General features: G+C 45.4%; 1 protein-coding gene across 2 annotated transcripts in view; it reads right to left on the bottom strand.

The window, feature by feature from the left end:
• ASAP2 (ArfGAP with SH3 domain, ankyrin repeat and PH domain 2) overlaps positions 1-22,131 on the bottom strand; it is a 241,633-nt gene extending 219,502 nt beyond the window's left edge. Inside the window, exon 1 of one of the 2 annotated variants that reach the window (XM_056564140.1) lies at positions 21,130-22,131. In XM_056564140.1, coding sequence (XP_056420115.1) covers positions 21,130-21,255 — 126 coding nt within the window. In that variant the 5' untranslated portion in view covers positions 21,256-22,131. The remainder of the gene's footprint in view (positions 1-21,129) is intronic. The other variant, XM_056564144.1, reaches the window with a different exon arrangement.
• Positions 22,132-26,241: the final 4,110 nt, after the last annotated feature.

The raw sequence follows: 26,241 nt of genomic DNA, 5'->3' as shown, positions 1-26,241 counted from the left end.
ATCGATAGAGCACGGAGAGCATATCAGGGGAACAAAACAAAGGTTTTGTTTCCATTGACTTCAATGTGTGAGCAGAAAATCTGCATTAGTGGCAGATTTGCAGATTTATGATGGACCCATTGAAGTCAATGGTACTAAAATCCACTGCAGGTTTTCTACAGCAAATAGGCTGCAGAAATTCTGCATGAGATAGTCATGTAAATAGACCCTTAGGGCTCGTTCACACGGGTGGATCCACAGCGTATGTTACGCTGCGGATCCGCTGACGATGGACCCCTACAGTGAGTCTCAGATGTGAGACAATCCGCCACTATGAGCAGACACAGTGCCGCAATGTGTGAGTCGCCGTGCGCATGTGCGGTGTACTTGCACACATCGCGGCCGTTCCCCCTGCTCCCTGAGCTATGCATAGAGCAGCTGCAATGTGTGCGAGTATACTGCACATGCGCACGGCAACTCGCACATCGCAGTGTGTCTGCTCGTAGCAGCGGATTGCTGCTCCGAGCAGGAACATCTGAGGCACACTGTACAGGACCAACGTCGGCGGATCCACAGCGTAAAATATGCTGTGGATCCACCTGTGTGAACTAGCCCTTAGGGTATGTTCACACGTGCATATTTTCAGCAGATTTTTCTGTCCATTTCATTGACTAAGGGGGCCAAAATGTACAAGCAAAACAGCAACAATTTTTGGAAGTATTTGTTTCGTATTTTAATGTTACTCTTATGGGGTTATGATAGGGCTGGTCTGTATACCGTTCATACCGAATACCGAAATTTGTTTCCTGCCCCATATGAATTTTAACCCATACCGTAATACCGGTTTGGCCCCTCCCCCTCAGGAATGGATGAATTATCAGCCGCAGTGTGCTGTCCTCACATCGGGGAACTAATCATATGTGACCCGCGAGTGCTGTTCTGCCCCCTAATTAATTATTAGCCCACTGCTGCGCTGTCCCCATTGGGGGAAATACTCACATATCACCCGCAAGCGCTGCCCTCCTCATCCTCCTGTTCGTTGCGGCCGCCGGCGCTGACACTCTATACCAGTGGTCTTGAACCTCCAGACGTTGCAAAACTATAACTCCTAGCATGCTGGGAGTTGTAGCTTTGCAACATCTGGAGGTCTGCAGGTTGAAGACCACTGCTCTATACTGTATCCCTATACCCAGGCTGCAAAAGATAAACAAAATAAACTTTAACTCACCTTCCCCGTCGGTGCAGACCAGCTTCCTAGTGAATGGAACGTTGGAAAGCCGTCAGCCTATCACCTGCCGCAATGATGTTCCGCCTCAGCCGGTGATAGGTCGAGCGCACTGTTATGTAAGAAGTCGGCTTCTTACATGACAGTGGGCTCAGCCTATCACTGGCCGAGGCAGAACATCGTTGCGGCAGGTGATAGGCGTAAGGCCAATGTCAGAACATGTGTTAAAGTTAATTTTTGTTTACCTTTTGCAGTCCAGGCATAGGGATACCGCACAGTATGGAGGGTCAGCGCCGGTGGCCGCAACAAACAGGAAGGCGAGGTGAGCCGCGCTTGCGGGTGACGTGAGTATTTACCCCGATGGGGACAGCGCAGCGCTGGGCTAATAATTTGGGGCGGGGGAAATACCGTTATATACACCGTGAAACCGTCATAAGTTACAAAAATAGGGCCCAGCCCTAGGTTCTGATAGCACAGCATATTGGTAAGGAAGTCACACATGAGACAATATTGTTGACCCAAGATTTGAGTGGGGCCAAAACCTTGGGTGCAGCAGTATCTACGTGCAGGAGACAAGAACAGCTGACTGCGGCCTGTGAGCTGACTGCGGCCTGTGTCATGAGGTGGAGTATGGAGGTCAGGCCGGGATTGTGCAATCTGATAAAGCATAACTTCCTCTGTTACCTGTTACCACGCCCCGGTGTGTGTCACACGAAGGCACCTAGACCCACGGCTGCTCTCCCTGACTGGAGGAGGAATGCTGCAGCTGCTCCAACACGCCGCACCAAATTCCTTCTCAGTGAGGAGATACTAAGAGGCCTTTCCACCCGAAAATTATCTATACTCAGTATCTCGTATGCAGACACTGTAGGGGAGTTATTTCTAATAATTTGTCTAGTATTAAGTGCAAATTCTGCCAACCATCATCTCATATGACAATTACAGTGTCCTATGGCCTAGGTCAGTGGTCTCCAAACTGTGGACCTCCAGCAGATGCCAACGGCTGTCCAGGCATGCTGGGGAGTTGTAGTTTTGCAACAGCTGGAGGTCCACAGTTTGGAAACCACTGTCCTAGGTCAATGTTCCCCAATCTGGAGGGGTGTACAACTCTCATCGAGCGCGGACAGCCAAACAATTGTAGTTTTGCCACAGGTGGAGAAACACTTCTTCATATGTTCTTCACTTACCCCAGAGACTACATGCATGATGGCAGAAGAAACTTACACCGTCCTCATGTTGCAGTTTTAATAGGCAGTACAGAAAATCCGCAACTACAGTAAATGAAAACGAACAAAACTCATGCATATGTGGCACAAATAAATGAATGGATCTGTGAATCTAGCGGCCCATTTGGATCTTCATTTATAGACTGGGCTGGGGGGATATGTTGTGGGTTTGTGGTATTATTCTTCCCAAAAACATAAAAAAAAAAAAGTAATAAATCCCATTGTATGAATGGGATTTCTTCAGTGTACTACTATAGTCCGGGACGCCCTGGCACAACAAACAGAGCAGCTGCCGCCGATACGAGAATGAGCCGGAGTGCGGCTGAATATTTATAGAGTTTATTATTTGGAGCCGCGCGCAGCGCTCTGCGAGACATCTGCTCTGTCTACAAAGACAATGCTGTGCTCCATGATGGTACAGAAGATGATGGAGTGTAGTTATGGCAGCACAGAACCTCTCAATGTGACAAAATGAACTGTAATTGGTCATTTCCTATATTTCAACACCACGGGCCGTGTTTACAACGTGCGGCTTCGAGGTTATTTTGCGGTGAAGTCACGATGACTAGATGCCAGAAGACATTGACATCAATAGAGTCCTGTCCCTGTGTGGTTTTCCCTAAAGAGACCTCACAATGATTATCTAGAGTGTTTATTTAGATCTGTTTCTGGGAAAGTTGGATGATGACATCACCAACGTTAGCCTCTATACACCACGTTCTCGAACATCCAGAGCATCAAGATTTCAGTTTTTCTATTAGCTCGATTTTTTAGATGCATTCGTAAAAAAATACAATGGACCCGTTCAGTTTTTCTACTTTTCAGACTTTAAAAAAATATATATATCTGAAAAAGGAAATCAGAAAAACATGATAACACAGGAGATGGATACGTTTAACTGTTTGCGCCACCATCATGGTTTCTGCTACAAATAAAGCTCTGTTCATACTACCATCAGAGCCATCATCAGTAGGTCACTCAGATTTGGCAGGATGGAAAGGCCCAGCATGCAGCACTATAATTTTAGTCAAAATGGCCGCCATCATGACAGGACCCAAGGACCCGAATATCAGAGACCTCAATAGGGTTGTATTGGGGTGAACAAAACCTTAGACACTAAGAGTAAAATGGACACAATTTGGTCAGTAAAAGTGGCGATAATGGAGTAGAAAATTGATCAGTGTCTGACAGATTTTCTAGTCAGGGGCCTAGGAAATCTCAGTGACAACCACTGCGGCCATTCTGGTCGTCGTCTATTTTTCCCAAAAACAGTGATTTTTGTCACAGTCTGGCTGACTTTTCAGCCTCTTCCCTATCTATACATTATACATATATTCCATTCACAAACCCATGTCTACCTTGGCAGGATGTCAGGAGCACGTGACCACACGAGACCCTCTCTCCTGCGGATGATATTTTTGGTCCATGAACTCCATTCCATACAATACTTAGGTTGAAAAACAAAACAGGGTGACACGTGACAGCCGCCACCTCAAGGGAAAAGGCCTGGAAGTGTGGACATGACTCAAACTTTAACCCTTTGCTTTACTCTCTAGAAGACATGTTGGACATAAGATAAAACAGGATAACAAATGACTACAAACGTACTTGTAAGGTTTAGAGCATTATAGCCATAAAACCAAAAAGTTACTATACACAGAATACAAATTACTGTAAAATTATCAATGGGCATATTTTTCAAAAATGTGCTAAACCATGTGATCCTAGCCTTAAGACAAATACCTTATAAGTGGTACAGACACTCGAAGGCTAAGGCTACATGACAGACAGGAAAGCGGTAAGATGGCCCTCAGTGAACAACAGCTGTTTGATGGAACTACACAACCTTCAGGAGTTGTGACATCGCTTTAACTTATGAGCGCCCCCGTAGCCATTTAGGTGAGAGCTTACAAGAGGTAGGAGATCCAAGAAGAGTGGTCAGACAACATGACAATGCACCTTAGACCTCAACTTCAACTTATAGTTTACTAGCTGAGTACCCGGCTTTGCCCGTTTTTTCTTTCCTAATCCTTGTTGGGGAGGAAAATCAACAAAGGAGAAAGCTTTTGACTTCATATCCTGTCCTCCTATCCTGATCTCAGGTGGGACCGATTTGTGATGGAGATATTGTAAGCTGAAAATAGAAGGGGACGTGGCTTTATGGGACTGGGCGTAATTTGCAAGCCAGACCGATGCACAAAAAGGGTAGATAATAAAAGGGGTGGGGCTTAAAATGTGGCATGTCTTTGTGAGATGGGGTGTGGCTTGCAAGCCGGATTGACACATTCACCAGGAGATGCAGAGCGGAGATTGTGGAGAAAGGTACTGGAAGTGCCATATACTTGCATGGGACTTGAAATAAAAACCCAACTTTTATATAAAAAGGTGTAGGTAAGGGTTAATTTAACTATCATATCTTTTTATGTGACATATAAGTAATATATGTACCAGGTATTATTGAAATCTCTCCAGCCGTACGGAAGTTATGTGGGAACATACATTTCCCATTGATTTGCATGGGACTTTAAAAAAAAAAAAAAAAACGGACCCTGGCAAATGGGGTGAGTAAGGGTTAAATTACCTATCCTAAGTGCGTTGCTGACATATAAATAACATGTGTGCCAAGTTTCATGTTAACTTCTTTATCTGTTTGGATGTGATGCTGGAACATACACACACATTGAGTCATATATATATTTATACAGATTTGAACAGAAGTAAAATGGTAAAAAGTGGATAGATCACTGAATAGAAAATTATAATAAATCTAAAAAACAAAAACGCGTCAAATTTTCTGCCATAGATTTTGCACAGTGCCTCCTCAATGTATCAGGAGGACACACCTGGACAGAGATCTGAACTATGAAAAGACACAATACATCACTGTCACAACAAACCTGACCGACTACTTTTCCAGAAACACAACTTTAGAAAGAAGCGGGTGCAGCAAGTTACAGCTAATGCCACAGACATGAGATTGTTCCAGAGGCAATGACAACATTCTCGTGGTCCCTAGTGACCTGCAGACTTTACTGACTATTCGGAAAATGGGGATCAGGCAATTTCTGTGTTAACACATACAATCCTATAGTTTTTCTCAATATAAGTAGCTCCACTAATATATAAAACATTTCTTATAAAAGGGATATCCCAAGACTAAGGGTGCATTCACATCACGATTGCAGCCTACGGTTGCCTGATCCGGTTGGGGGGAGGGGAAAACCGGGCGCTCCTGTACCCTAGCCGGACCGCCGCTGAAATCCATTCACTTTAATGAGCCATCCAGAGTCAAACAGTGACTCCGGTTGGCTCATTTCTGCCCCGTATCTGGTTTTGTGAGTGGACCGAATATGTCGTATACTACGGTTTTAGGTCCAGTCACAAAACCGGATAAGGGGCAGAAATGAGCCGACCGGGGTCACTACTGTTTGTCTCCGGTCAGCTCATTAAAGTGAATGGATTTCACGGCCGGTCTGGCTGGGGTATGGGAGCGCCCAGTTTTCCCCTCTCCCAACCGTAGGCTTCAATCATGATGTGAATGCAGCCTAACAGTGATTTCCTATCCACAAGACAAGTGGTTGATCAATGAAGGTCCGACCAAGAAGATCCCCACCAATCACAGGAATAGGGGTCCATGTCCTCGAGTGGGAACGTTCCACAGGACTGGCACTTGGCAAATGTGGTACCAATATTCAAAAAGGGATCTTGGGAACTATAGGCCTGTATTTTTAACATCCGCTGTGGGTAAGATTTTTAAGGGTTTTCTAACAGTGCACCAACATGGGTTTATGCGGGATCGGTCCTGTCAGACTAATCTAATAGGCTTCTATGAGGAGGTCAGTTATAGATCAGATCGGGTGAAGCTGTGGATGTTGTATATCTGGACTTTTCTAAGGCATTTGATTCTGTGCCACACAAAAGTTTAGTACATAAAATGAGGATACTGGACTAGGGGAGGACATGTATGAATGGGTTGGCAGTGATAGGAAGCAGAGGGTAAGTATCAATGGAACTTACTCTGGGTGGGTGACAGTGACAAAGGGGTACCGCAGGGGGCAGGACTTTTGAATAGGTTTATTAATGACCTTATAGAGGGATGACAGAGTAGAATCTCAATATTTGCAGATGGCACTAAACTGGGTAGGGTGATCCCAACAGAGGATGATAACGTAATATTACAGAGGGATCTGGGGAAGTTGGACGCTTGGACACGGACTTGGCAAATTAAGTTTAATATAGATAAATGTAAGGGGATGTACTTGGGCCATAAAACAAAATGTACAAATATTTGCTAAATAATAAGACATTAGGTAAAACTTCTAATAAAAAGGACTTGGGGGTACTGGTGGACAGTAAGCTCAACTTTAGTGATCAGTGCCAGGCAGCTGCTGCCAAGGCTAACAAAGTCATGGGATGTATCAAGGGAGGCATAGAGGCTCGTGACAAGAACATAGTTTTACCTCTAAATAAGTCATTAGTCAGACCACATATAAAGTATTGTGTCCAGACACCTACACACAAGAAGTGGAGGCTGAACTGGAGCGGGAGGATTACAGGATCAAGACAGGTTATCAAGTTTGGGGTTATTTAGTTTGGAGAAAAGACGTCTTAGGGGGCGATCTGATCTCTGGACTAGGGCTGAAACAACTAATCGATAAATCGGCAACTAATTGATTATGAAAATAGCTGTCAACTATTTTCATAATCGATTAATCGGTTGATCGATTAGTTGGTCAGCCAATATCTAAAGTTCACATACACTTAGCGATTATCACTATGCATATATGCAACTGGGGTCCTTGGCACCCTGTTTAGTGATGAGGGGTCCCAGCACACACCATCTTCTGCTTCCTGCAGCTATCGCAAGTCCCCTGTTGTCAGGCTCTGTGATAAAGGCAAGACTTACAATAGATGAAGAGAGAAGATGCAAGAAGTGGAGAGGTATGTGTGCGGGCCTCCTCTTCGCTGCTGGGGGCACGTAGGATGGACAACCAGGGAATGTGCTGCCCCTCCTATCTGGCCACAGGAAAGAAACAGGGAGGGGGTATAGATCTTACAAGGAAAAAAAGAAGAAAATTATTTTAAAATAATTATTATATGTATTTAAATATAATATAAAGCTCCTCCTTTCAGCCTCTGCAAAGCTTAGCATGCAGCCAACCCCACAAACTCTCTCTTAAAGGGGTACTCCACCCCTAGACTTCTTATCCCCTATCCAAAGGATAGGGGATAAGATGTCTGATCGCGTGGCTCCCGTTGCTGGGGACCCCCGCAATATTGCATGCGGCACCCACCTGTTTCTTGTCCGGAAGCGCTGGAGGGTCTGGGTTGCGACCACGGAAACGGAAGTCTGTGACGTCACGACTCCGCCCCTGCGTGACATCACGCCCTGTCCCCTCAATGCAAGTCTATGGGAGGGGGCGTGAGAAACAGGTGGGTGCTGCATGCAATATTGCGGGGGTCCCCAGCAGCGGGACCCCCCGCGATCAGACATCTTATCCCCTATCCTTTGGATAGGGGATAAGAGGTCTAGGGGTGGAGTACCCCTTTAACACACAATGTATGTCTTAGCTAAAACAGACAGAAGACCTTCAGTCCGATCTCCTCCCCTCATTAAACTTCCTCAATATTCTAACTCACAAATTATCTTCTCCACTATGGTTATTTTTATCCAATCCGTCTATTAATCGAAACAATAATTAGCCAACTAATCAATTATAAAAATAATTGTTAGTCGCATCCCTAGAATGGACAGTACAGAAATCTTTCTAGTGATCTTTTTATACATAGGCCGGTAACCATGACAAGGGGGCATCCTCTACGTCTAGAGGAAAGAAGGTTTCACCATCATCACAGATGAGGATTCTTTACAGTAAGAGCAGTGAGACTGTGGGACTCTCTGCCACATGATGTCGTGATGTCTGACTAATACAAGATAAGGGGGGGAGGGCTTGAATATTTTTCTGGAAAAATATTACAGGTTATGGATACTAGAACTATGTGGATAGAACGTTGATCCAGGGATTTATTCTGATGTCCATATTGGAGTCGAGAAGGAATTTTTCCGCTCATGGGCAACTGGCATCTGCCTCGTTAGATTTAGGTTGAATATGATGGACTCGTCTTTTTTTCAACCTTACAATCAATGTAACTATGTAAATCAGTGGGGGTCCAATCACTGGAACCTCCATTGATCACAGAGGCTCCTTGTCCCCCCAGAGTTGAAACGGGAGCACACATGAGGCTTAGCCACCATTTCACTTCTGAAGATAACTAACTACAGTCCCCATCTTTGAAGAGTAAATGGAGTAGTGACAGAACATGCACACTGCCAATCCATTCTCTTGGGGAACATTCAGACAAAATGGAACCCCCAATCTCATATTTCAGGTAGAAAAACAAACATCTAAGCTTCATACAAATATGAGCCCAAGTAACAGCTGTTTTCCATCTCATATATAATGTATGATAAAACAACAATATAGCCGACTAGATACAGTCACATCAACATAATAAATTGTTGTTAAGAGACTATAAAAAAGGCTCAGCTGCATGGCCACAATGACAGCACCAAATAAAACTAGAACATGCCCAAAGTCATTTAGAGGGAGAAAGAATGGATCGACAATAGATCAGCAAATACTGACTCAGTCTTCATCAAGCAATGCCTGAGGACACCGACCGTAAACAGCGAGGACTAGGGGAGAGACATTCTAAAGGGGCGAATAAATTGATCTCCACTCGTCAGGAGATAGCAGATCAATAAGACATTATTTAAAATATATATATATATATATATATATATATATATATATATATATATATATTTGTGTCACTTGTGCAACTTAGTTGCCCCTTCTGAGCAAATGCTTCTCTTAGCGTACGTTCACACGAGCGGATCCACAGTGTATATTACGCTGTGAATCCACCACTTAAGGACCGCTGTATCGTACCATTACATGTGCCTGCTCGGAACGTCAATACGCCGCTGCGAGCAGGCACATGTAAAGGTACCATACAGCGGTCCTTCAGCGGCAGATTTGCAGCGTAATTTACACTGTGGATCCGCTCGTGTGAACGTACCCTAAGACTAGGTCCACATTACGATCCCACAGTCCACATCCCAATTAGCCAGCCACCCCCCCCCCCCCCCACCCCCCAATGCCATGAGACTCGTTAGTATTACAGGGTCTCAGGTATAAATGGTGAGCAGGTGTCTAAAATTTGGTGTTATCACTCTCACACTCTCTAATATCAGTCACTGGAAGATCAACATGTTGTCTCATGGCAAACATCTCTCTGAGGATCGGGGAAAAAAAAGAATTGTTGGTCTTCATAAAGACAGCCTAGACTATAAGAAGAGTGTCAAGACCCTGAATCCGAGCTGCAGAACAACAGACAAGGCCATAAAGGACCTGTTTCACTCAGAACAGGCCTCCTCATGGTCGACCAAAGAAGTTGAGTGCAAGTGCTTAGTGTCATATCCAGAGATTGTCTTTGGGAAATAGATGTTTGAGTGCTGCCAGCATTGCTACAGAGGTTGAAGGGGTGGCGTCAGCCTGTTAGTGCTCAGACCGCACACTGCATCAAATTGGTCTGCATGGCAGTCATCCCAGAAGAAGCCTCTTCTAAAGAGGACACAATTGAAAGCCTGCAAACAGTTTGAAGACAAGCAGACTTAGGACATGGATTACTGGAACCTTGTCCTGTGGTCTGATGAGACCAAGATAAATTTATTTGGTTTAGATGGTGACGAGCGTTTTGTGGCAACCAGGTGAGGAGTGCAAAGATAAGTGTGTCTTACCTACTGTCAGGCATGGTGGTGGGAGTGTAATGGTCTGGACCTCAATGAGTGCTGCTGGTACTGGGGAGCTACAGATCATATAGGGAACCATGAATGCCAACATGTTCTGTAACATACTGAAGCAGAGCATGATCACCTTCATTCAGAGACTGAGCCGCAGGGCAGTATTCCAATATGATGATAACCCAAACACCTCCAAGACGACCTAAGACTTGCTAAAGCTGAGGGTAAAGGTGATGGACTGGCCAAGCATGTCTCCAGACCTAAATCCTAAGGAGCATCAGTGGGGCAACCTGAAATAGAAAGTGGGGGAGCACAAGGTCTCTAACATCCACCAACTACATGATGTCATCATGGAGGAGAGGAAGAGGACTCCAGTGACAACCTGTAAAGATCTGGTAAACTCCATGCCCAAGAGGCTTAAGGCAATGCTGGAAAATACTGGTGGGCGCACAAAATATTGACACTTTGAGCCCAATTTGGACATGTCCACTAGAGTACTCACTTTTGTTGCCAAGGTTTAAACATTAATGGCTGTGTGCTGAGTTATTTTGAGGGAACACAACATTACACGCTGTTATACTGGCTGTGCACTCACTTTACATTGTAGCAGAGGGTCATTTCTTCAGTGTTCTCATATGGAAAGATAGAAGAACATATTTACATAAAAGTGGTGGAGTCACTTATGGGAGATACTGTATATATAATGTGAGGGGTGGACTCACTTATGGGAGATACTGTATATAATGTGAGGGGTGGACTCACTTATGGGAGATACTGTATATAATGTGAGGGGTGGACTCACTTATGGGAGATACTGTATATATAATGTGAGGGGTGGAGTCACTTATGGGAGATACTGTATATATAATGTGAGGGGTGGAGTCACTTATGGGAGATACTGTATATATAATGTGAGGGGTGGAGTCACTTATGGGAGATACTGTATATATAATGTGAGGGGTGGAGTCACTTATGGGAGATACTGTATATATAATGTGAGGGGTGGACTCACTTATGGGAGATACTATATATAATGTGAGGGGTGGACTCACTTATGGGAGATACTGTATATATATAATGTGAGGGGTGGACTCACTTATGGGAGATACTGTATATATAATGTGAGGGGTGGACTCACTTATGGGATATACTGTATATATAATGTGAGGGGCGGAGTCACTTATGGAAGATACTGTATATATAATGTGAGGGGTGGACTCACTTATGGGAGATACTATATATAATGTGAGTGGTGAACTCACTTATGGGAGATACTATATATAATGTGAGGGGTGGACTCACTTATGGGAGATACTGTATATATAATGTGAGGGGTGGACTCACTTATGGGATATACTGTATATATAATGTGAGGGGTGGAGTCACTTATGGGATATACTGTATATATAATGTGAGGGGTGGAGTCACTTATGGGAGATACTGTATATATATATAATGTGAGGGGTGGAGTCACTTATGGGATATACTGTATATAATGTGAGGGGTGGACTCACTTATGGGATATACTGTATATATAATGTGAGGGGTGGAGTCACTTATGGGATATACTGTATATAATGTGAGGGGTGGACTCACTTATGGGAGATACTGTATATATAATGTGAGGGGTGGACTCACTTATGGGAGATACTGTATATAATGTGAGGGGCAGACTCACTTATGGGAGATACTGTATATAATGTGAGGGGTGGACTCACTTATGGGAGATACTGTATATAATGTGAGGGGTGGACTCACTTATGGGAGATACTGTATATAATGTGAGGGGGGGACTCACTTATGGGAGATACTGTATATAATGCAAGGGGTGGACTCACTTATGGGAGATACTGTGTATATAATGCGAGGGGGGGGACTCACTTATGGGAGATACTGTATATATAATGCGAGGGGTGGACTCACTTATGGGAGATACTGTATATAATGTGAGGGGTGGAGTCACTTATGGGAGATACTGTATATATAATGCGAGGGGTGGACTCACTTATGGGAGATACTGTATATATAATGTGAGGGGTGGACTCACTTATGGGAGATACTGTATATAATGTGAGGGGTGGAGTCACTTATGGGAGATACTGTATATATAATGTGAGGGGTGGAGTCACGTATGGGAGATACTGTATATATAATGTGAGGGGTGGACTCACTTATGGGAGATACTGTATATAATGTGAGGGGTGGACTCACTTATGGGAGATACTGTATATAATGTGAGGGGTGGACTCACTTATGGGAGATACTGTATATAATGTGAGGGGTGGACTCACTTATGGGAGATACTGTATATAATGTGAGGGGTGGACTCACTTATGGGAGATACTGTATATATAATGTGAGGGGTGGACTCACTTATGGGAGATACTGTATATATAATGTGAGGGGTGGACTCACTTATGGGAGATACTGTATATATAATGTGAGGGGTGGAGTCACTTATGGGAGATACTGTATATAATGTGAGGGGTGGAGTCACTTATGGGAGATACTGTATATATAATGTGAGGGGTGGACTCACTTATGGGATATACTGTATATAATGTGAGGGGTGGAGTCACTTATGGGAGATACTGTATATATAATGTGAGGGGTGGACTCACTTATGGGAGATACTGTATATAATGTGAGGGGTGGACTCACTTATGGGAGATACTGTATATAATGTGAGGGGTGGACTCACTTATGGGAGATACTGTATATAATGTGAGGGGTGGACTCACTTATGGGAGATACTGTATATAATGTGAGGGGTGGACTCACTTATGGGAGATACTGTATATAATGTGAGGGGTGGAGTCACTTATGGGAGATACTGTATATAATGTGAGGGGTGGAGTCACTTATGGGAGATACTGTATATATAATGTGAGGGGTGGACTCACTTATGGGAGATACTGTATATATAATGTGAGGGGTGGACTCACGTATGGGAGATACTGTATATATAATGTGAGGGGTGGACTCACTTATGGGAGATACTGTATATATAATGTGAGGGGTGGACTCACGTATGGGAGATACTGTATATATAATGTGAGGGGTGGACTCACTTATGGGAGATACTGTATATATATAATGTGAGGGGTGGACTCACTTATGGGAGATACTGTATATATAATGTGAGGGGTGGACTCACGTATGGGAGATACTGTATATATAATGTGAGGGGTGGACTCACTTATGGGAGATACTGTATATATATAATGTGAGGGGTGGACTCACTTATGGGAGATACTGTGTATATAATGTGAGGGGTGGAGTCACTTATGGGAGATACTGTATATATAATGTGAGGGGTGGACTCACTTATGGTAGATACTGTATATATAATGTAAGGGGTGGAGTCACTTATGGGAGATACTGTATATATAATGTGAGGGGTGGACTCACTTATGGGAGATACTGTATATAATGTGAGGGGTGGACTCACTTATGGGAGATACTGTATATATAATGTGAGGGGTGGAGTCACTTATGGGAGATACTGTATATATAATGTGAGGGGTGGACTCACTTATGGGAGATACTGTATATATAATGTGAGGGGTGGACTCACTTATGGGAGATAGTGTTAACTCTCAGCTCTACCGAGGCTAAAGGAGTACTGTAGTGCAGTAAAACTTATTCCCTATCCAAAGGGGATAAGTGTCAGCGAGGGGGCCAACTGCTGGGACCTCCCCGTGATCTCCTGCACGACACCCCGGCACTGCCCAGGAAGGGAGCATATTGACCACGAAACGGAAGCAGACACGCCTCTCCATGTATCTCTATGGGAGAGCCGGAGAAACCCAAATGCTGTATCTTCACCTCTCCCTTAGAGATACATGAGGGGGGGGGGGGGGGGGGGTGTTAGCAGACACTTTGTGTGGTGGACGACATGCTCCCTTCCTGGGAAAAGTCGGGGTTCGGTGCAGGAGATCAAAGCGGGGTCCCAGCGGTCAGACCCCCTGTGATGTAAAACTTATACCCTATCCTGTGGATAGGTTATAAGTTGCACCACACTTCTCCTTTAAAAGGGGTATTCCAGGAAAAACCTTTTTTTATATATATCAACTGGCTCCGGAAAGTTAAACAGATTTGTAAATTACTTCTAATAAAAAATCTTAATCCTTCCAATAGTGATTAGCTTCTGAAGTTTTCTTTCTGTCTAACTGCTCAATGATGATGTCACGTCCCGGGAGCTGTGCATGATGGGAGAATATCCCCATAGGAAATGCACAGCTCCTGGGACGTGACATCATCATTGAGCAGTTAGACAGAAAAACAACTACTCAACTTCAGAAGCTAATAACTATTGGAAGGATTAAGATTTTTTAATAGAAGTAATTTACAAATCTGTTTAACTTTCCGGAGCCAGTTGAGATATAAAAAAAACAGTTTTGGCCTGGAATACCCCTTTAACCCCTTAAGGACGCAGGACGTAAATGTACGTCCTGGTGCGGTGGTACTTAACGCACCAGGACGTACATTTACGTCCTAAGCATAACCGCGGGCATCGGAGCGATGCCCGTGTCATGCGCGGCTGATCCCGGCTGCTGATCGCAGCCAGGGACCCGCCCGCAATGGCCGACGCCCGCGATCTCGCGGGCGTCTGCCATTAACCCCTCAGGTGCCGGGATCAATACAGATCCCGGCATCTGCGGCAGTTCGCGATTTAAATGAATGATCGGATCACCCGCAGCGCTGCTGCGGGGATCCGATCATTCATAACGCCGCACGGAGGTCCCCTCTCCTTCCTCCTTGCGGCTCCCGGCGTCTCCTGCTCTGGTCTGTGATCGAGCAGACCAGAGCAGAAGATCACCGATAATACTGATCTGTTCTATGTCCTATACATAGAACAGATCAGTATTAGCAATCATGGTATTGCTATGAATAGTCCCCTATGGGGACTATTCAAATGTAAAAAAAAAATGTAAAAAAATTTAAAAGTAAAAGTTAAAAAAAAAGTGAAAAATCCCCTCCCCCAATAAAAAAGTAAAACGTCCGTTTTTTCCTATTTTACCCCCAAAAAGCGTAAAAAACATTTTTATAGACATATTTGGTATCGCCGCGTGCGTAAATGTCCGAACTATTAAAATAAAATGTTAATGATCCCGTACAGTGAACGGCGTGAACGAAAAAAAATAAAAAAAGTCCAAAATTCCTACTTTTTTAATACATTTTATTTTAAAAAAATTATAAAAAATGTATTAAAAGTTTTTTATATGCAAATGTGGTATCAAAAAAAAGTACAGATCATGGCGCAAAAAATGAGCCCCCATACCGCCACTTATACGGAAAAATAAAAAAGTTAGAGGTCATCAAAATAAAGGGATTATAAACGTACTAATTTGGTTAAAAAGTTTATGATTTTTTTTAAGCGCAACAATATAAAAGTATATAATAATGGGTATCATTTTAATCGTATTGACCCTCAGAATAAAGAACACATGTCATTTTTACCATAAATTGTACGGCGTGAAAACAAAACCTTCCAAAATTAGCAAAATTGCGTTTTTCGTTTTAATTTCCCCACAAAAATAGTGTTTTTTGGTTGCGCCATACATTTTATGCTATAATGAGTGATGTCATTACAAAGGACAACTGGTTGCGCAAAAAACAAGCCCTCATACTAGTCTGTGGATGAAAATATAAAAGAGTTATGATTTTTAGAAGGCGAGGAGGAAAAAATGAAAACGTAAAAATTAAATTGTCTGAGTCCTTAAGGCCAAAATGGGCTGAGTCCTTAAGGGTTTAAAGCATAATAGGGATCTGCGATACCTCTAATTCAGGCCATTAGACCCATGGTCGTCCTGCCTCTTAAGACCGTAATATTAACACAGATACGCGCTTTTTTTTTTTTTTTTTTAATAAGCGACATCTACGTCAATTCTTCGTTGTGACTTTACCGCATAACTAACCCACATCAAAAAGAGAGAAAGCCACCAAGCTCACAAGTATAAACCGGGGCCTATATATATTTACCACAATAACACACGCTGTGGACTTTGTTTCCTCCTCAGAGGTTGTACACCCGGCAGGATTACAGCTGCCGTCAGGATGTGACAACTTTCAGCCAGGAAAACACTGAAGTCCATGGGGGGGGGGTTTGAGCACTAAAAGGGGGTTTTCCAACATTTCGACAAAGCCAAACTGCGTGAACGACCCAAAACTGCATTTCCTACACGTATGTTTTCTGTTTGACCTACTGTTCCCCTGCTGATCCTTGTGATATTGGGCATTATGTGATGTTGGTAGACTGAAGGTGTCCCTCTGCCAGTGTGCCAAGTACCATCTGTCTACCAACACCCCTGGTTGATTCCTCAGGTGCCAGTTACTACAATGGATACTGCATATATACCAATGTTCCTTTCAGAAAAAAAAAAATAAATAAATAAATAAACATCTATTTAATAAGCATTGAGAGCTTCACAGGTTAAGAATGCCCTCTGGTAATGCCCGCAGCCCTGGCAGCCATAAATATAGGATTTCACCCAACAATGGATCCAAGCACATAACCCTGTAATGAAGAACAAGTATCTCAGACATCTCCTTCTCTCTAGCAACGTATTCTATATTTATCTGCTACTGGCGCTGCGCATCCCGATCCACTCTACCAAAAACCGTCCGGTAATTGGCGTATAAATCATAGCTACGATAATAATAATAATAATGCACGCTGGGTACTTAGCACTGTACGTGCCAGTCTCACTGCTGAGCAGGCAGAACTGAGAGAGACGCCGCGACCCAACGCTCTGAAAAGGGGTCTGTGGTTTTATGAATGAAATAAACCTCCGCACATAAAAATCACAGCTGGGGATCAATGTCAGAGTCAATGCTGGGGACACCTAAGGGTTAATGACATCTGACGTGACAGACACAGGACGAGTCTCTTCTCCCCAGAGCGGATGATCACATTTCACTATTCGAGGTCACTTGTCACTATAGGAGCTCATAACCTTCGCCTTTTAGCAGCAGCAATTTTAAAGGGGCACTCCCACCTTTACACGGTGTTCAAACATTATATACATGCCGGATTGGGTTGTCACCCAACTGTCCAAGACTCCTGAAAAAGTAAATCTGTCTACTTCTTATGCAGCTATGCTTTACCCATCCCGAACAGTTTAGGAAAGCATGGTGACCACCCTCCGATTCATGTAAACTCCACCATATTGGTTGTCATTCACAGAAACCGATTCAACGTCATATTCCTGGGTCAGACCAGGGCTACGTGCACACGGCGGAATTGCGCAATTCTACTCAAATTCCGTTCTGCAAAGCTTACGGCAGAATTTCTGTGCGCTCAAATACAGAATTCTGCCGAAATTCCAAGCCCCATTGAGTTCAATGGGATTGGGCCGGGAATTCCACAAGATGTTAACACAGGCCTTTAAATTTTGTGGACGCCCCCTCCCATAGACTTGCATAGTGGGGGCGGGGCGGGATGTCACACAGGGGCGGAGTCGTGACTTCACGATACTCCGGCCCCGTGGTCGTCACTTGGAAGATTCTGTGCTGGCAGCGTGGCATGCAGCTCCCCGAGGTGGGTGCTGGTATGCAAGGTTGCGGGGGTCCCCAGCGGCGAGACCCCCACGGTCAGACATCTTTCTTTTCCCCTAACCTTTGGATAGGGGATAAGATGTTTTAGGGCTGGAGTACCCCTTTAATGCCTAGTTTTCCAAACTGTGAACCCCCAACCATTGCAAACCTACAACTCCCAGTATGCCCGGACAGCCGTTGGCTGTCCGGGCATGCTGAGAGTTGTAGTTTTGCAACATCTGAAGGTCCACAGTTTTGGAGACCACTGCGCTAATCGAAAATCCTGATCCTAAACAACTCCCTGCATGGAAAGATGCCGTTTTGCAACATTTGGAGGTCCACAGCTTGCATACCACTGACCTAACATTCCCAGTTAGGTTATGTTAGGGGGAACAGCCCCTGCCCCCCATATCTTGATCAGTGTAAAGACTGGTTAAAAATAATGTCTCTGGCTCTGAAAGGCCCATCCTGTCCTGCATCACAACCCAATGACTTGAAGGGGTACTCCACTGGCAAACATTTTCTTTTAAATCAATTGATGCCAGAGAGTTAAACGGATTTGTAAGTTACTTCTATTAAAAAGGTTTAATCCTTCCGGTACTTATCAGCTGCTGTATGCTCCACAGGAGGTTATTTTCTATTTAAAATGTCCTTTTCTTCTGACCACAGTGCTCTCTGCTGAAACCTCTGTCCATTTTAGGAACTGTCCAGAGCAGGATAGGTTTTCTATGGGGATTTTTTCCTGCTCTGGACAGTTCCTAAAATGGACAGAGGTGTCAGCAGAGAGCACTGTGGTCATGCAGAAAGGAAATTCAAAAATAACTTCCTGTGGAGCATACAGCAGCTGATAAATACTGGAAGGATAAAGATTTTTTAATAAAATAAATTTACAAATCTGTTTAACTTTCTGGCTCCAGTTGATTTAAATGGACACTGTGTAATGCTTCGCTTGCCCTGTGGGGGCACTGCAGTGAATTTCAACACCTATTTCCAAACAGGTGATTGCTGGGGATCCCGGTAAGAGGACACTTTGTGGTCAGATTATTACCAAAGGACCCTCCATAGAAGTAGGGATTTTACAAAGTGGAGAGCGGCTTTAAAGGAAAACTGTCAGCTTGCTCCCCCTGCACTAACCAAATGGTACTGGCTGGTAGTGCGGGGTACACTGATCAGTTTGATGCATACCGTGCCCGGATCCGCCGAGCCGTTCGGCCCTAATCTTCTATTTTCGGGATATGTTAATGAGGTGCTAATTGTGAGCAGCTGGGCTAACTGGCACTCTGATGTCAGTGCCGCCGGCCGCAGCGCCGCCCAACTCATCAATATTCCTCCCCTCCCTCTTCTCCCCGTTCTGTAATGAAGAGAGAGGGGAGGAATATTGATGAGCTGGGCGGCGCTGCGGCCGGCGGCACTGACATCAGCGTGCCAGCTAGCCCAGCCTGTGCCAATTAGCACCTCATTAGCATATACTGAAAATAGAAGATTAGGGCCGAACGGCGCGGCGGATCCGGGCATAGTAAGGACCAAACTGATCAGCATCCCCCGCACTACCAGCCAGTTTCCTTTAAAGGATACACCAGATATTCGGACATTTATAGAAGTATCAATCTACACCAGGTTGGCAGGTGGCAGAGGATGAACCAAACCCCCTGCAGGGTGTCAGGTGGCACTTCACTGTCCTGTGCCACAGTCCACATACCCGTCAGTCATTGACACACATGCTGAGTCAGTATCCATGTTGTACAAGGAGTCACATACAGGGCAGTGTATAGATATACTGTACTGCTCATACACAACGCAACACTCCAAGGACAAGTTACAGGACATGTTATTGGCATCTTACCATTTATACTGTACACAGATACTGACATCTGCTAACAGCTATTGTGGAACTACTACTCTCAACATGTCCTGACAACCAGAGCACCATACAATACATAGAATAGCAGCTTACGTACGTAGACTCAGGCTAGGGGTGGACAATGAGACAAGAGTTGTAATGATGGCCTAAGGGGGGTTGTGCCACCATGAACACTTACCGCCTATCCTGTGTATGATTGGAGGGGGGTCTGACTTCTGGGACCCCAACCCCTCATCCTAAGATCTTGAGAACAGGATTCTCAGAGTGGCGGGACCAATATGTCAGCCCGTGTAATAGGGCCCTTACACCCACTCCTCCTGTGCAAATACCGCCACCTATTTTGTATCCATATTACCGCTAACAATCGGACTACAGGTCTACACCCCCCCCTGACAGCAGTTAGTTTGGGTCATTACACCGTGATCAGGCTACGACTTGTGACCTTAATATTAATACAGATGCAAAAAATGTGTCCACGTAACATTCGTGTGCAACTGGCCTTAGGCTATGGCCGCCTGGCATCATGAAGTCGAGTGCAGACAGGAACTGGTTGTGTTAGTTCACAACATGTAAACCCACTACCAAGGAAAGTGATGGGCAGTGAACTCACCAATACACCTGACCACCCATTCACCTAGACATCTGCTGAACAAAACAAATAAAATACACAATCTGTTCAAAGAATTCCGGAAGAACATCACCAGATTCCTATAAGGATAGAACCACAGATCACATTGTTGGAATCTGCGATAGGATCCTGGACTGCCACTGGACTTCCAGAACATACAGAATCTTCTCTACAGGGCCGTAGACCTCCACAATTTGGAGACCCCAGCTATAGTGAGTTTATGCCCCTTTGGCACGGCTAGGAAAATTCTGTAGAACCTGACACAATGACAGATCAGCCAAGCTGGACACTTTCCATCAGCGTTTCTCAACGTGGGGCTCTCCAGCGTTTGCAGAACTTCCACTCCAATGGGCACGATGAGGGAGCGCCCCAAGTTGGGAAACACTTGCTTTACACACATCCCATCTATAAAGAAACACCAGGCACAAACCGGCAATATTCAGAATGCAACAATACTGCAAAATGTTCAGTGCATAACACTTCCCTCCAAAGATTGTATATTGGGCAGATGTGGATCTGTGCGGCACATTCTTGCACACTTGTTCTGCAGATTTTGCATAGTGTATAGCACTGCCCTCCAGAGGCTGCACATTGGGCAGATATGCATGTGTGCCCCACGTTCTTGCACACTTATTTTGCACACTTGCAGGTCTTACACCCATGCATGTCTTGCACACTTGCTTTGGACATTTGCAGTTCTTACACACTTGTTTTGCAGATCTTGCACACTTATTTTGCACACTTGCAGGTCATACACACTTGTTTTGCAGATCTTGCACACTTATTTTGCACTCTTGCAGGTCATACACACTTGTTTTGCAGATCTTGCACACTTGCTGCTGTCACAGCCAGCCCATAACTTACCTCCTCAATGGCTGCCACTGTGTTCCTGCACTGGGTCAGCCTGGTGGTGAAGTTAGAAGCGGTGGGAGACTTGTAATCCTCATTGGTCTCAGATATTAATTCCGACACACTGATTAAATCCGGCATGATGATGATGATGATGATGATGATGATGAAGAGGAGTGACCAGAGGGGGAGCTCACAGGAGGGGGGCACACACCTCTATCCGCACTGTGGTGCCCAACTACACACAGCCACTCACACTCAGCCCAGCTCCGCAACAAAAGCCGATCCACCATGCACAGGAGAGTGCACCGGGCACACTGCGCTGACAACAAAGGCAGGAACTCCAGCGCCACATACACACACGGCGGCCGCTCAGATGACAGCAGCTAGTAAACGTGCCCGGGACGCATCCCCAGCGGTAGCAGCCGCAGCTCCATGAGTCCGTGATCCCCACAGTAGGGCAGTGGCTGCTGGGTGCACCTCCCAGTGTCACCACTCCTCTCTACCAAGTTCAGCCCTGGACACAGCCACGCCTCCATCCCGCTCTGGCCGCGCCCCTCATTGGCATATTATCCCAGGCCAACATTCCAATAGAACCACGCCCCTTCCCAGTTAGCCTCGCCCATATCTACAAATAACAAGCGAAACCTACAAGCCAGGCCACGCCTCCAAATTGGTACCACAGTTCTGACAGCCACGCCTCTAACCACGCCTGGATCCCTGGGATAACCACGCCTCTAATTAGTATGAATCCCGCGATTCCCAGCCCTGCCTTACATAGCCACGCCTCTTTCCCCCGGCGAACCTTCTGTAGCCACGCCCGTATTTACATAGAAACCTTACTCTTAGGCCACGCCTTCTTTTCGGGCCAATCACGCCCCCCTTCTGTCCTAGCCGCTTCTTTTCTGGAGTGGTCTCCTGTGCCCAGTATAACGCGCAGCAGTCTGAGGCTGCCCCCTCCTGCCCCTTCCCGTTCTCCCCCGGTATAATAGCCACAAGTTTCCCGCCTCTTCTTGTTTTCACTTCCCTGTTCCTCCACCTGCCCCCTCACCTATGGCTGCCAGCCCCACCCTCCTGCCCCAGGTATATCTACGTCACTATCTCTAACTGCAGTGTTCCCCAACCAGTGGCTCTCCAGCTGTTGCAAAACTACAACTCCCAGAATGCCCTGAGATCCTTTGGTTATCATGACATAATGGGAATTGTAGTTTTGCAATAGCTGAAGGTCCACAGTTTGGAGACCACTGCCCACCCCATAACTGGGCTCTCCAGCTGTTGCAAAACTACAACTCCCATCATGTCATGACAGCCGAAAAATCTCAGAGCATGCTGGGAATTGTAGTTTTGCAACAGCTGGAGAGCCACAGTTAGGGGGACAGTGGCCTAGAGCAGTGGTCTCCAAACTGTGGACATCCAGCTGTTGCAAAACTACAACTCCCATCATGCCCTGACAGCTTTAGGATAGTTGCCGAATGAAGGGGGCATCTCCTAACCCTCTAGGTTAGTGGTAACTAAACTGTGTGAACCTCCAGCTGTTGCAAAACTATAACTCTTTTGCAACAGCTGGAGGTCCACAGTTTAGTTACCGCTAACCTAGAGAGGTAGAGGATGCCCCTTCAATCGGCCACTCAGCAACTGTCCTAAAGCTGTCAGGGCATTATTGGAGTTGTAGTTTTGCAACAGCTGGAGAGCCACAGTTAGGGGGACAGTGTATCTCCAGTCGTTGCAAAACTACAACTCCCAGCATGCCCAGACAGCCAACGGGAGTTGTAGTTTTGCAACAGCTGGAGGTTCGCACTGTTTAGTTACCACTAACCTAGAGGGTTAGGAGATGCCCCCTTCAATCTGCAACTGTCCTAAAGCTGTCAGTGCATGATGGGAGTTGTAGTTTTGCAACAGTCTGAGAACGCTGTGTTACTACATATAACCAGCAACCCACACGCTGAATGGAAGTATCAGTACAGTGGTCCCTCAAGTTACAATATTAATTGGTTCCAGGACGACCATTGTATGTTGAAACCATTTTATGTTGAGACCAGAACTCTATGGAAACCTGGTAATTGGTTCTAAAGGCACCAAAATGTCATCCAAAAATAGGAAAAAGGGAGGATTAAAGAAAAATAAGTAGAGAACTAATATAGATAAAGCAAATCCTTACATATAAAAGTAAGAAAAATCTGCTAGGAGCTGTAAATCACTGTCCATTTCAGTGTTTCCCAAGCAGGGAGCCTCCAGCTGTTGCAAAACTACAACTCCCAGCATGCCCGGACAGCCAAAGGCTGTCCGGGCATGCTGGGAGTTGTAGTTTTGCAACAGCTGGGGCCACTCTGCTTGGGAAACACTGGTCTATGTAGAGGACAGGAGCTTCTTCGGGGTCCTGTACAGTACACACAATGTCCTAAAAAAAGTAATGGAGTCGTGTAATACCTCCCTGTACTGTAGAGGGCGCTATCAGACACCAGTCAGTGTATACACTTCTGTAATACAGGGGTTTTATCAGTGAATGGCCATTCTGATTGGTCAGTTCTACCAGCCATTGACATGTTTCGCAGATCTGGACTGTCTGTAGCATTGTATGTTGAGTCTGGTTTCAACCTACGATGGTCCAGAAAAGACCATTGTATGTTGAAACTATTGTATGTTGAGGCCATTGTAAGTTGAGGGATCACTGTACTACCTGCTTTTTTTCCCCCCCTAACAAACCTTATTAACACACAATAAAGAAAGACAAGGTGACCTTCGCTGTCATTTTGAAAAACCTTTGACACATATCAAAAGTTTTGATCTGTTAGGGTCTCGGTGCCGTGTCCCTTGCCGATCAGGAGAACATGCAGTGCAGTAATGCGCTTCACTCCCCAGCTTGCACCGATCTCCGTCCTGCGACACCATTATAAGTCTATTGCGGTAAGAGATTGCTGCATGCCCACTTGTCGGTGGGGGCCCCCACAGATCAGAGGGACAAGTCAAAAGTTTTATTTTCTCTAAATGACAGGTACACTTTAAAGCGTTAGTGTAATTTGAATAAACTGTTAACAAGTAATGAAGAAAACTGTGTCCCTGTAGCGGAATGTGACCCTTCGCACAGGGACACCCTTTTCTGCTTTACAGCTGTCTCCCTCTCACTCCCTAACCCCTATCCCTAATCCTATCCCCTAATCCTAATTCTAACCCCTAATTTTAACCATAATCCTAACCCTAATCTTAACCCTAATCCTATCCCTAATCCTTACCCTGACCCCTAACCCTAATCTTAACCCTGACCCCTAAACCTAATCCCCACCCCTAACAGCGATCAGCGCTAAGAAGGGCTGAGAGCTCTGAGCTCAGGTGACATTTGGCTATGGGTCACAGTTTTTTTCACTTAAAGGAGTAGTCCAGTGGTGAATCAGTGGTGAGCAACTTATCCCCTATCCTAAGGATAGGGGATAAGTTGCAGATCGCGGGGGTCCGACCGCTGGGGCCCCCTGCGATCTCCTGTACGGAGCCCCGACAGCCCGCGGGAAGGGGGCGTGTTGACCTCCGCACGAGGCGGCGGCCGACACGCCCCATCAATACAACTCTATGGCAGAGCCGAAGCGCTGCCTTCGGCAATCTCCGGCTCTGCCATAGAGATGTATTGAGGGGGCGTGTCGGCCGCCGCTTCGTGCGGGGGTCGACACCCGCTATCTGGTCTGAGAGCCGGGGCCCCGTGCAGAGAGATCGCAGGCGGCCCCAGCGGTTGGACCCCCGCGATCTCAAACTTATCCCCTATCCTTAGGATAGGGGATAAGTTTTTCACCACTGGACTACCCCTTTAACCTGCGCTTGCCTGAAGTACAAACCTCAATTGAAGTCTTTGGCTATGTTCACACTGCAGAATTTTTGCGAAAATGTTCTTCCAGAAAATTTCCAGCAGACACCGGCATAATATGCCAGTACTGGGGTCATTTGGAAATGTGCCATCTCTATAAAGGGCAATGCGTTTCCCAGCAGATTCCACAGAAAGAATTGACAATTTTTTCTGTGGAGGCCGGAATTTAAAGGGGTACTCCGTTTCGAGACAACCTAGGGGATAAGATGTCTGATCGTGGTGGTGGTGGTGCTGCCGCTGGGGCACTCGTGCAGACACCCGGCGTTCTGAAAATTATGGGGAGATTTATCAAAACCTGTCCTGAGGAAAAGTTGCCCAGTTGCCCATAGCAACCAATCAGATCGCTTCTTTCATTTTTCAGAAAATGAAAGAAGAGATCTGATTGGTTGCTATGGGCAACTCAGCAACTTTTCCTCTGGACAGGTTTTGATAAATTTCCCCTATAGTATGTTCAGAACGCCGGGTTCAGGAGGCTGTGGTCGTGACGTCACGCCATTCATGGAGGGGGCATTGTATTGTATTTGTAGAGTTGCATTGCATGTGTAGAGTGTGAATATATCCTTATGTCAGTATTTTCTAACCAGTGTGCCTTCAGCTGTTGTCAAGATAGACAACATAGACATGAATGGAGGGAGCACGGTGTGACATCACGACCACGGCCTCTTAAACCCAGTATTCTGAGCTTAATGTTCAGAACGCCGGGTGTTTGCATGGAGGGTGTCTGCACGGGTACTCTGTTGCTAGACATCTTATCCCCTATGCAAATACTAGGGGATAAGATGTCTGATCACGGGGGTCAGGCCGCTGGGACCCCCAGCGATCAGACATCTTATCCCCTATCCTTTAGATAGGGGATAAGATGTCTAGCAACAGAGTACCCCTTTAAATTCTGCCGTGTGCACGATGCAGCAGAATCCCATTGAAAACAATGGGATTCTGCTGCAACGGAATTTCTGTGCTGAATTTTTCTGACGCATTTCATTTGGAATAAGGCTGGCTCCCTAAGATCCTAGCTCCTGAATCTGCCCAGGAACAGAAGACGGAGCTGTGCGCAAGCGCAGCCAACGCTGCAATATCGCAGAGGTCACCGCAACCCAAGGTAACAAGCAGACACCAATGAAGAGAGCATTGCTGAAAGAGCCGAATGTAGGATTTCAGGAAAAAAAAATAGAGCAAATTAGAATGTTTGTCATATTTTTTTTTAATTTGGGGCCTATTCACACCTAAATGATGAGATGGGAATCTCATTTAAAGGGGTACTCCACTGCTAGACATGT

The sequence above is a fragment of the Hyla sarda genome, chromosome 3, assembly GCF_029499605.1.
Source record: "Hyla sarda isolate aHylSar1 chromosome 3, aHylSar1.hap1, whole genome shotgun sequence".
Taxonomy (NCBI): Eukaryota; Metazoa; Chordata; class Amphibia; order Anura; family Hylidae; genus Hyla; species Hyla sarda.
This window is presented reverse-complemented; position numbering and strand designations above follow the sequence as displayed.